Here is a 13,113-nt window from a genome sequence, read left to right on the forward strand (position 1 = left end):
TCGACTATCATCAGTTATTTTGCTCCCTAAACAGCAAAACTCCTTTACTACTTTAAGTGTCTCATTACCTAATCTAATTCCCTCAGCATCACCCGACTTAATTCGACTACATTCCATTATCCTCGTTTTGATTTTGTTGATGTTCATCTTATATCCACCTTTCAAGACACTGTCCATTCAGTTCAACTGCTCTTCCAAGCTCTTTGCTGTATCTGACAGAATTTCAATGTCATCGGCGAACCTTAAAGTTTTTATTTCTTCTCCATGGATTTTAATACCTATTCCAAACTTTTCTTGTTTCCTTTACTGCTTGCTAAATATTCAGATTGAATAGCTTCGTGGAGAGGCTATAACCCTGTCCCACTCCCTTCCCTACCACTGCTTCCCTTTCATGTCCCTCGACTCATATAACTGCCATCTACTTTCTGTACAAATTGTAAGTAGCCTTTCGCTCCCCGTATTTTACCCCTGTCACCTTCAGAATTTGAAAGAGAGTATTCCAGTCAACATTTTCAAATGCTTTCTTTAAGTCTACAAATGCTAGAAACGTAGGTTTGCCTTTCTTAAATCTTTCTTCTAAGATAAGTCGTAGAGTCAGTATTGCCTCACGTGTTACAACTTTTCTACAGAGTCCAAACTGATCTTCCCCGAGGTCGACTTCTACCAGTTTTTCCATTCATCTGTAAAGAATTCGCGTTAGTATTTTGCAGCTGTGATTTATTAAACTGATAGTTCGGTAATTTTCACATCTGTCAACACCTGCTTTCTTTGGGATTGGAATTATTATATTCTTCTTGAAGTCTGAGGGTATTTCGCCTGTCTCATACATCTTGCTCACCAGGTGGTAGAGTTTTGTCATGACTGGCTCTCCCAAGGCTGTCAGTAGTTCTAATGGAATGTTGTCTACTCCCGGTGCCTTGTTTCGACTTAGGTCTTTCAGTGCTCTGTCAAACTCTTCACGCAGTATCATATCTCCCACTTCATCTTCATCTACCTCCTCTTCCATGTCCATAATGTTGGCCTCAAGAACACCGCCCCTGTATAGATCCTCTATATACTCCTTCCACCTTTCTGCTTTCCCTTCTTTGTTTAGAACTGGGTTTCCATCTGAGCTCTTGATATTCATGCAAGTGGTTCTCTTTTCTCCAAAGGTCTTTAATTTTCCTGTAGGCAGTATCTATCTTACCCCTCGTAAGATAAGCCTCTACATCCTTACATTTGTCCTCTAGCCATCCCTGCTTAGCCATTTTCACTTCCTGTCGATCTCATTTTTGAGACGTTTGTATTCCTTTTTGCCTGCTTCACTGACTGCATTTTTGTATTTTCTCCTTTCATCAGTTAAATTCAGTATCTGTTCTGTTACCCATGGATTACGACTAGCCCGCGTCTTTTTACCTACTTGATCCTCTGCTGCCTTCACTATTTCATTCCTCAAAGCTACCCACTCTTCTTCACCTGTATTTCTTTCCTCCATTTCGGTCAATTGTTCCCTCATGCTCTCCCTGAAACTCTGTACACCCTCTGGTTCTTTCAGTTTATCCAGGTCCCATCTCCTTAAATTCCCACCTTTTTGCAGTTTATTCAGTTTTAATCTACAGTCCATAAGAAACAGATTGTGTTCAGAGTCCACATCTGCCCCTGGAAATGTCTTACAGTTTAAAATCTGGTTCCTAAATATCTGTCTTACCATTATATAATCTATCTGAAACCTTCTAGTATCTCCAGGGTTCTTCCATGTATACAACCTTCTTTCATGATTCTTGAACCAAGTGTTAGCTATGATTAAGTTATGCTCTGTGGAAAATTCTACCAGGCGACTTCCTCTTGCATTTCTTAGCCCCAATCCATATTCGCCTACTACGTTTCCTTCTCTTCCTTTTCCCACTGTCGAATTCCAGTCACCCATGACTATGAAATTTTCGTCTCCCTTCACTACCTGACTAATTTCTTTTATCTCATCATACATTTCATCAATTTCTTCATCATCTGCAGAGCTAGTTGGCATACAAACTTGTACTACTGTAGTAGGCGTGGGCTTCGTGTCTATCTTGGCCACAATAATGCGTTCACTATGCTGTCTGTAGTAGCTTACTCGCACTCCTATTTTTTTACTCATTATTAAACCTACTCCTGCATTACCCCTATTTGATTTTGTATTTATAACCCTGTATTCACCTGACCAAAAGTCTTGTTCCCCCTGCCACCGAACTTCACTAATTCCCGCAATATCTAACTTTAACCTATCCACTTTCCATTTAAATTTTCTAACCTACCTGCCCGATTAAGGGATCTGACATTCAACGCTCCGATCCGTAGAACGCTAGTTTTCTTTCTCCTGATAACGACGTCCTCTTGAGTAGTCCCTGCCCGGAGATCCGAATGGGGGACTTTTTTACCTCCGGAATATTTTACCCAAGAGGACGCCATCATCATTTAATGATACAGTAAAGCTGCATGCCCTCGGGAAAAATTACGGCTGTAGTTTCCCCTTGCTTTCAGCTGCTCGCAGTACCAGCACAGCAAGGCCGTTTTGGTTAGTGTTAAAAGGCCAGGTCAGTCAATTATCCAGACTGTTGCACCTGCAACTACTGAAAAGGCTGCTGTCCCTCTTTAGGGACCACATGTTTGTCTTGCCTCTCAACAGATACCCCTCCATTGTGGTTGCACCTACGGTACGGCTATCTGTATCGTTGAGCACGCAAGCCTCCCCCCAACGGCAAGGCCCATGGTTCATGGGGGGAAGGGGGGGGGGGAGAAACATCGATAGTGGCTATTAATCAACAGGTGAGGTAGCACTAATTCTGTCCCTCTGTTTTTTGCTGAGAGACAGAGCCGGATTCCAATGAATGACTCTGATATTTTAGTCAGTTTTGATGTGGTTTCTCTTTTCACTCGCGTTCCTCTCTCTGATTCGTTGCAGCTAATTGAGGTTAAGTTTGGTGTCGAGTTAACAAATTTGTTTCGACATATGCTGACTTCCACTTACTTTTTATTCAATGGTCAGCACTACGAACAGACTGATGGAGTTGCAATGGGAAGCCCGTTGTCACCTATTGTGGCCAATTTGTTTGTGGATGACTTTGAGAAACGTGCATTGGAGTTAGCGACCTTGAAACCTGCGTGTTTTTTCAGATATGTAGACGATACGTTTATTGTTTGGCCTCATGGTAGTGAGAATTTAAACCGGTTTTTGGAACACCTGAATTCAGGCCACCCGAATATTCAGTTCACTATGGAGGTGGAAAAGAATGGATGCCTTCCCTTCCTTGATATGCTGGTCAGAAGGAAGACTGATGATACGTTGGGACGTTCTGTTTCTAGAAAGCCTACACACACTGACTTGTATCTGCGAGCTGAAGGTTGTCACCATCCAGCTCAGCGTGAAGGAGTACTTCGTACCTTGATTCACAGGAACCACGTTATCTCAGTCCCTAAAAGTTTGGCAGCTGAGCTATCATATCTCGAAGTCACCTGTCGTCAGAATGGTTATAGTGAGAGGCTGATCAAACGTGTGTAGCGCTATCAGCCTTCTGTGCAACGGGTGAGTGACGATAGCAACGAAGTGGCACCTAAGTCTACGTCCTTTTTGCGTTACGCAGGAAGCATTTCCAACTGGATTGGCCATATTTTCCGGAAATATGATGTGAAATGTGTTTTTTGACCACCTTCTAAGATTAAGGCCCTGTTGCCGTCCGTAAAAGATGATCTTGGTTTGCTTAAGGCTGGTGTCCGTCGTATTCCTTGCAGTTGTGGCATGTCATATATTGGTCAGACAGTCAGGACTGTGGAACACCGGTGTATTGAACATAAGCGTCACACACGCTTACAACAGCAGAGAAAATCCGCTATCGCAGAACATTGCCTTGACACTGGTCATCCTATGGAATACAACAACACGGAGAATCTGGCTTCTACCTCCAGCTATTGGGATAGTGTTATTAAGGAAGGTGTTGAAATCAAACTATCAAACAACCTTATAAACATAGATGGTGGATTTTGTTTAAATGCTGCTTGTAATCCGGCTCTGCCTCTCATCAAAAAACAGAGGGACAGTGCTACCTCACCTGTTGATTCATAGTCATTATCGATATTTCTGATGTTCGTTATCTTTGGTTGTGTGTTTGTAACCTCCCCCTCACTTATCGACCTTAATGACAATGAAAAATTAAACCACGTGCACCTAATGGAAATCTAGGAAAAGCAATCGTCACCGAAGTTAATTTGTCGGTAAAGAGGAGGAAAGGGTTACATCTAAATGAAAAGAAAAATGCAAATGAAATTGATGGAAATTAATTTTGAGAAAAGGGTAAAATTAATAAAGAAAGTAAATGTGCGGTCGTTACGTTAACAATTAATTGGCATTAATTAGATATTTGAGATTTGGGGAAAATTACGGTCGCCAGTCCTATGGACAACTACAATAATAACTGAAAATGAAAGATTAATGCACATATAATTAGCACTAAAAGCATGGCAACTGAAGGTTGACATGTGTTTTGTGAAAACTGAATGTTTGTCAGAAGTAATAAATTTCGCTACACTCTGACTTAATTTAGCAAAAGAATTAATAAAACTGGAAAACTGAAAGTTAATTTAGTGACTGAAATTAATAGTGAACTTTGTTTCTGAAGCACTACGAAATTCTGTAAAATAAGGTTAGTCTTGGGCTACCTCAACAATTATTTCAAAAGCTACTTGAATCTACGCAATTTAGAAATAAGAGATTTAACTTTGAACTTGAATTAAATGATTCTGAACAATTAACAATAGTAAAATTTAGTGCGTACCAAGCTGAGCTGCAGTCACAGGTAAGCTAAAAGATGGTAACAAAACTCGCACTCTTAATTTCTGCTTGTGTAATCTAAATATTGTAGCCAGCTATGTATACTTTAACTGAACTTTGAAATTAAAGCAGCGAAATGGAATGATATTACTTTAATGCTGGTGTATGAATTTCAACGACACTCGGGTTCATTCCAGAGAAGGAAGGGACCCTGCTGGTTAATGCAATTGGGACAATGAGCAACAAAGGCTCATGCTAAGTTGCTGTATTTTTGTGATGCAACAGTTTGAAAAGCTGAGGTCTGCCATACAGTCCTAAAACTTTACGTGCTTCTAGTCTTCCTTGTTGGTTGATTGAAGGTTTGCAGTCGTCGATCGGGGAGGTGGACAGTCATTCATTGTCGGCCGTGGCTGTTGAAGAAGCTGGATGTTGGCGCGCCTTCTTCTCGACACGGTCACCAGGCGAAACGGGCTCTCGATGTGCGCCAGCTAATGCTTCCCGTCCGCGACACCGTGTCAGAACCTATCATAGCAAGTCGAGCGCAATTACAAGCTGCCAAATCCCGAAAGCGCGGCAACTCGCGGGAGCGTCATACAATACACCTGCTCCACCGCCCTACTCCAGCCAGACTCTCCTCTGCCCGCGCTCCATGCGCCAGAGTTCACACTGCCAAAGATCCTAAACACTGTGGTTCTCCACACGACCTATCGATGTAATAGTTCGATAGCATAGTTTTCCCTAGGCCAGACTCAGTCAAAATACAAATAATATTTACAAAGCACACCAAGTCTACATCGACACACCCACCCACCCACACACACACACACACACACACATATATATATATATATATATATATATATATATATATATATACACTCCTGGAAATGGAAAAAAGAACACATTGATACCGGTGTGTCAGACCCACCATTCTTGCTCCGGACACTGCGAGAGGGCTGTACAAGCAATGATCACACGCACGGCACAACGGACACACCAGGAACCGCGGTGTTGGCCGTCGAATGGCGCTAGCTGCGCAGCATTTGTGCACCGCCGCCGTCAGTGTCAGCCAGTTTGCCGTGGCATACGGAGCTCCATCGCAGTCTTTAACACTGGTAGCATGCCGCGACAGCGTGGACGTGAACCGTATGTGCAGTTGACGGACTTCGAGCGAGGGCGTATAGTGGGCATGCGGGAGGCCGGGTGGACGTACCGCCGAATTGCTCAACACGTGGGGCGTGAGGTCTCCACAGTACATCGATGTTGTCGCCAGTGGTCGGCGGAAGGTGCACGTGCCCGTCGACCTGGGACCGGACCGCAGCGACGCACGGATGCACGCCAAGACCGTAGGATCCTACGCAGTGCCGTAGGGGACCGCACCGCCACTTCCCAGCAAATTAGGGACACTGTTGCTCCTGGGGTATCGGCGAGGACCATTCGCAACCGTCTCCATGAAGCTGGGCTATGGTCCCGCACACCGTTAGGCCGTGTTCCGCTCACGCTCCAACATCGTGCAGCCCGCCTCCAGTGGTGTCGCGACAGGCGTGAATGGAGGGACGAATGGAGACGTGTCGTCTTCAGCGATGAGAGTCGCTTCTGCCTTGGTGCCAATGATGGTCGTATGCGTGTTTGGCGCCGTGCAGGTGAGCGCCACAATCAGGACTGCATACGACAGAGGCACACAGGGCCAACACCCGGCATCATGGTGTGGGGAGCGATCTCCTACACTGGCCGTACACCACTGGTGATCGTCGAGGGGACACTGAATAGTGCACGGTACATCCAAACCGTCATCGAACCCATCGTTCTACCATTCCTAGACCGGCAAGGGAACTTGCTGTTCCAACAGGACAATGCACGTCCGCATGTATCCCGTGCCACCCAACGTGCTCTAGAAGGTGTAAGTCAACTACCCTGGCCAGCAAGATCTCCGGATCTGTCCCCCATTGAGCATGTTTGGGACTTGATGAAGCGTCGTCTCACGCGGTCTGCACGTCCAGCACGAACGCTGGTCCAACTGAGGCGCCAGGTGGAAATGGCATGGCAAGCCGTTCCACAGGACTACATCCAGCATCTCTACGATCGTCTCCATGGGAGAATAGCAGCCTGCATTGCTGCGAAAGGTGGGTATACACTATACTAGTGCCGACATTGTGCATGCTCTGTTGCCTGTGTCTATGTGCCTGTGGTTCTGTCAGTGTGATCATGTGATGTATCTGACCCCAGGAATGTGTCAATAAAGTTTCCCCTTCCTGGGACAATGAATTCACGGTGTTCTTATTTCAATTTCCAGGAGTGTATATCCAGGGTGTTACAAAAAGGTATGTTATGTGGACAAGTGTCTGGAAACGCTTAATTTCCGTGTTAGAGCTCATTTTAGTTTCGTCAGTATGCACTGTACTTCCTCGATTCACCGCCAGTTGGGCCAATTGAAGGAAGATAATGTTGACTTCAGTGCTTGTGTTAACATGCGACTCATTGCTCGACAGTACTAGCATCAAACGCATCGGTGCGTAGCATCAACAGGTTAGTGTTCATCACGTACGTGGTTTTGCAGTCAGTGCAATGTTTACAAATGCGGAGCTGGCAGATGCCCATTTGATGTATGGATTAGCACGGGGCAATAGCCGTGGCGCGGTACGTCTGTATCGAGACAGATTTCCAGAACGAAGGTGTCTGGACAGGAAGACATTTGAAGCAATTGATCGGCGTCTTAGGGAGCACGGAACGTTCCAGCCTATGACTCTCGACTGTGGAAGACCTAGAACGACGAGGACATCTGCAATGGACGAGGCAATTCTTCGTGCAATTGACGATAACCCTAATGTCAGCGTCAGAGAAGTTGCTGCTGTACAAGGTAACGTTTACCACGTCACTGCATGGAGAGTGCTACGGGAGAACCAGTTGTTTCCGTACCATGTACAGCGTGTGCAGGCACTATCAGCAGCTGATTGGCCTCCACGGGTACACTTCTGCGAATGGTTCATCCAAAAATGTGTCAATCCTCATTTCAGTGCAGATGTTCTCCTTACGGATGAGGCTTCATTCCAACGTGACCAACATGTGTGGGCTGACGAGAATCCGCACGCAATTTTGCAATCACGTCATCAACACAGATTTTCTGTGAACGTTTGGGCAGGCATTGTTGGTGATGTCTTGATTGGGCGCCATGTTCTTCCACCTACGATCAATGGAGCATGTTATCATGATTTCATACGGGATACTCTACCTGTGCTGCTAGAACATGTGCCTTTACAAGTACGACACAACATGTGGTTCATGCACGATGGAGCTCCTGCACATTTCAGTCGAAGTGTTCGTACGCTTCTAAACAACAGATTCGGTGACCGATGGATTGGTAGAGGCGGACCAACTCCATGGCCTCAACGCTCTCCTGACCTCAACCCTCTTGACTTTCATTTATGGGGGCATTTGGAAGCTCTTGTCTACGCAACCCCGGTACCAAATGTAGAGACTCTTCGTGCTCGTATTGTGGACGGCTGTGATACAATACGCCATTCTACAGGGCTGCATCAGCTCATCAGGGATTCCATGCGACGGAGGGTGGATGCATGTATCCTCGCTAAAGGAGAACATTTTGAACATTCCTGTAACAAAGTGTTTGAAGTCACGCTGATACGTTCTGTTGCTGTGTGTTTCCATTCCATGATTAATGTGATTTGAAGAGAAGTAATAAAATGAGCTCTAACATGGAAAGTAAGCGTTTCCGGACACATGTCCACATAACATATTCTTTCTTTGTGTGTGAGGAATGTTTCCTGAAAAATACAATAGATGGAAATAGGAGGATATGTCTTTCCGGCGTTCCATGTTGACTCTGCGGTTACTCGTTCTGTGTGTGGTATCTTCCTTGTTTCTCCTCTGTGAACCGAGGTATTAAATTCCCTTGCACATTGCTTCCTCCTAGCAGTTGTGCCTTGAGAATGACAGGGTGTGCTCCTGTCGAAATATCAGCGGTGGTCGACGACGTTACCCGGCAGCAAACCCGTAAGTTATTTGAACATTCAAGTCGGAGAGAAAATGGTTCTAATGGCTCTGAGCACTATGGGACTTAACTGCTGTGGTGATCAGTCCCCTAGAACTTAGAACTACTTAAACCTAACTAACCTAAGGACATCACACACATCCACGCCCGAGGCAGGATCCGAACCTGCGACCGTAGCGGTCACGCGATTCCAGACTGTAGCGCCTAGAAGCGCACGGCCACACCGGCCGGCTCGAAGAGAAAAGTTAAGGTCTCACATCGCGACTATAGTCAGCCTTGCACACTCGCTTCTGCACTGGCTCTCGAGACGCTGTCAGGACGTGACTAGCTTGTGTACCCGGCAGGTGGCGGCGCGGAGCAGGCGGCGGCGGGTGACGTTCGGCGGGGAGAGCGTCAAGGCGCGCAGCCCGGAGCCCGACTGGCGGCCCGACGACGTCCCGCAGGCCGCTGCCGGCGGCGACGAAGACGAGGAAGACGACGACGCCGATGCCGACGACGAGGACACGGAGGACTTCTCCGGCGACGAGGGCGACGCCGCACAAGGCAGGCAGCCCGCAGAGCCGGACAACGCCCCGGGCTCGACGGTGTCGGAGAGCGGAGACAGGCTGATGGCGGAGGTGGCGGCGGCGGCGCAGCTGCCGGTCAAGGACGCGCCCGACACGAGGGACGAGGACTACGGCACGGGTGACGACGAGGCCAGCGAAGCGTCCAGGGCGACCGCGGTGGCGGGGGCTGCCGGAGGCGAGGAGAACGCGGACAAGGTGGAAGAGACGGACACAGACTCCGGGAAGGCCGCCTCGGCCACGCTGGACACCGACAGCCTGGCCGGCGACGAGGTGGCGCGGGCCGCTCCGCCGGCTGCAGAAACGGCCGCGGCCTCTCCGGACGGGCGACAGGCGCCTCCCCGGAGGAGTCACATTCCGGTACCCGTAGCCAGGCAGCAGGGACGCCCCTCCAGGCCCGCGTCACCCAGTGACGAGCACCACGAGGTGTCCGGCGATGGCCTGGAAGGAGAGTCGCAGCAGAAGTCCGAGGTGTCGCTGGAGCGGCGCGACGGAGGCGGGGGGGAGGTGGAGGAGGAGTGGGAGGAGGACTGGACGCAGGCGGGTATCGTGTCACCCGGCGTCATAGAGGACATCAACAACGCGGTGAGTGCGGCCGATTTTCATAACCTTTCACTCTCCTTTCCTTTCCAATATAATAGTTTATATTCATATTGTTTTATTATTCACATGTAATTTGAAACCTTATTTACAATGCCAAATAGAGGAATCTAGTTATGTTCAATCTACAGGCACATACATAGCCTCCACATTGCATGTGAGAGAATCAGACACTTATTTCCTTTATTCTAACTACAATTATATTCTTTTTATTAATTATATTAACTTTGATAACTACTTATCTCTAACAATTGAGGATTGGTATGTTATCTCATACTTAAATTTAATTTTTAAATTTTGAATAGAGGAATCGTATTATGTTTAAACATAGCTACCTGAAAACTTCCTGTATCTAAGATTGTCTATGCAAGATATTTTAATATTCATTCTGCTATTATGTTTCATGTGAAATTCTAATATCACTTATAATCTCACATAGAGAAATCGAGCTCAGTTTAATTTTTGGGGCACATGTTTAGTTTTGTACTCTAAAATTGCATCAGGGAAAACTCGGTTCTCTGTAGATACCATACAGTTTAGAACTCTTATTCTTTGTTTTCCTTTGTGTATATATTTTTATATCTATTATGTTTTATTTTATACTTAATTAATTATTTAGTTTTTATTAATTATTTTGCATATAAACGTCACTCAGTGTATTAAAGAGTGTACCAACACACAGAGCAACAGCCAGGACAGAAACATTAGAAAAGGTCCGCCTCCACGTGGCAGGGACGGTAACGGAATGAGGAGTTGTCAAGCTAACATAACTTCCAAGCAGCCATTACGGCTAAGAGACCTAACACTGCCTGCCTTGTCACTTGTTTTAAGTAGCACACGGCCCACCTTAATAGCCCAGGTAGTGGGCTACTCTGGAGTATTTAAATGATAAAAAAAATGGATCTCCTTTCCTTAACGAGGCAAAATTTTATTCCACTTCGCCGAGGTCTACTGTGTATGTATACCGTTTCCATGCCTACCCAGCTGAAGTGAATGGTTTACATCCCAGATGTCCCTCCCGAGAACAACCAGACGGATTTTCTCTGATATTTCGCTAGATATATGAAATTTCTTTTTTGTACTTGCACGATACTTGCTTTCCGCAAAGCCTTGGCAGGCATCCTCAACTTGAAAACGGCACCTGTATCTTTTGTTGAACACGCCAACGACCGTTTGCCTGAGAAAATATCGGTACAAAATTTACGATTACTGGTTGACTTTAAGTTGAAAGTTCGAATAACTTAACTGGAATGGTAACGGAAATAAGACGTTGCTGTGAGACAAAGAATTTTATATAACTAAAACATTTTATTTAATAAAATCATGAAAATAACTTGACTGGAATACTCTCTTTCAAATTCTGGAGGTGGCAGGGGCAAAATACAGGGAGCGAAAGGCTATTTACAATTTCTACAGAAACCAGATGGCAGTTATAAGAGTCGAGGGACATGAAAGGGAAGCAGTGGTTGGGAAGGGAGTGAGAGAGGGTTGTAACCTCTCCCCGATGTTATTCAATCTGTATATTGAGCAAGCAGTAAAGGAAACAAAAGAAAAATTCGGAGTAGGTATTAAAATCCACGGAGAACAAATAAAAACTTTAAGGTTCGCCGATGACATTGTGATTCTGCCAGAGACAGCAAAGGATTTGGAAAAGCAGTTGAACGGAATGGACAGTGTCTTGAAGGGGGGATATAGGATGAACATCAACAAAAGCAAAACGAGGATAATGGAATGTGGTCGAATTAAGTCGGGTGATGCTGAGGGGATTAGGTTACGAAATGAGACTCTTAAAGTAGTAAAGCAGTTTTGCTAACTGGGGAGCAAGATAACTGATGATGGTCGAAGTAGAAAGCATATAAAATGTAGACTGTCAATGGCAAGGAAAACGTTTCTGAAGAAGAGAAATTTGTTAACATAGAGTATAGATTTAAATGTCAGGAAGTCGTTTCTGAAAGTATTTGTATGGAGTTTAGCCATGTATGGAAGTGAAACATGGACGATAAATAGTTTGGACAAGAAGAGAATAGAAGCTTTCGAAATGTGGTGCTACAGAAGAATGCTGAAGATTAGATGGGTTGATCACATAACTAATGAGGAGATATTGAATAGGGTTGGGGAGAAGAGGAGTTTGTGGCACAACTTGACTAGAAGAAGGGATCGGTTGGTAGGACATGTTCTGAGGCGTGAAGGGATCACCAATTTAGTATTGGAGGGTAGCGTTGAGGGTAAAAATCGTAGAGGGAGACCAAGAGATGAATACACTAAGCAGATTCAGAAGGATGTAGGCTGCAGTACGTACTGGGAGATGAAGAATCTTGCACAGGATAGAGTAGCATGGAGAGCTGCATCAAACCAGTCTCAGGACTGAAGACCACAACAACAACAACAACAACGAAAATAACTCCTTGATCACTCACTTTACTTAATGGTACGGTTATATAGAATGCTGGCCTGTCATCAGTGATACAAAAAATAGCAATTTTATGCAACCTGACTATGTCTCCTAACTAAGATGACTATAGGACCCATCACGCAGAGCGTCTATACTCACCAGAGTCTCAGCAGGGAATTCCTAACCGTCTCCCCCCGTCGGGGGTCCACACACGGTGACTGGAAGGACTCAGAGAGTCCGCACAGCGGCTATTTGCCAACCTACCGGGGCTTGCTAACGCGCGGCGAACTCTGTGGTCCAATGCAGTCGCTCTCTACTTGATACAATGTTTGGCTAAACTGCATCTCCACATTCAGAGAACCCACAGCCGACAGCCCACGCATACGTCAGCAGACGACCCGCATTCACATCTGCAGACTACACTAAGAATGATAATATAATTCCGGATTAAAATTTCCTGAGTATCGGAAGGGCACCCAGGTATGTTTTGAGCATGTGACGCTTGTAACAAGCCAAGCAGCGGCTCACATGGAGCGTTTACACACTATGTACCTAGATTAAGCCCAAAATAAACGCTCAATACTGAGGAAAAGATTTCTTACACTTTACAAACAAAATAATTTTTATATCTGAATTTTACGTGCCATTGATTATAACGGTCCAAAATTACTGCGAATTCGTGTTATCGACATGTATTAACGGGTACAGTAAAACACGGAAAATAACCAGTACTCAAGCAGCGATTGAGTAGCGTTGCTGCGTTGCGGTT

General features: G+C 45.6%; 1 protein-coding gene across 1 annotated transcript in view; it reads left to right on the top strand.

The window, feature by feature from the left end:
- Positions 1-9,397: 9,397 nt before the first annotated feature.
- LOC126417065 (uncharacterized) overlaps positions 9,398-13,113 on the top strand; it is a 106,866-nt gene continuing 103,150 nt past the window's right edge. Inside the window, exon 1 of the mRNA XM_050084958.1 lies at positions 9,398-9,937. Within this exon, the coding sequence (XP_049940915.1) occupies positions 9,398-9,937 (540 nt within the window). The remainder of the gene's footprint in view (positions 9,938-13,113) is intronic.

The sequence above is a fragment of the Schistocerca serialis genome, chromosome 8, assembly GCF_023864345.2.
Source record: "Schistocerca serialis cubense isolate TAMUIC-IGC-003099 chromosome 8, iqSchSeri2.2, whole genome shotgun sequence".
Taxonomy (NCBI): domain Eukaryota; kingdom Metazoa; phylum Arthropoda; class Insecta; order Orthoptera; family Acrididae; genus Schistocerca; species Schistocerca serialis.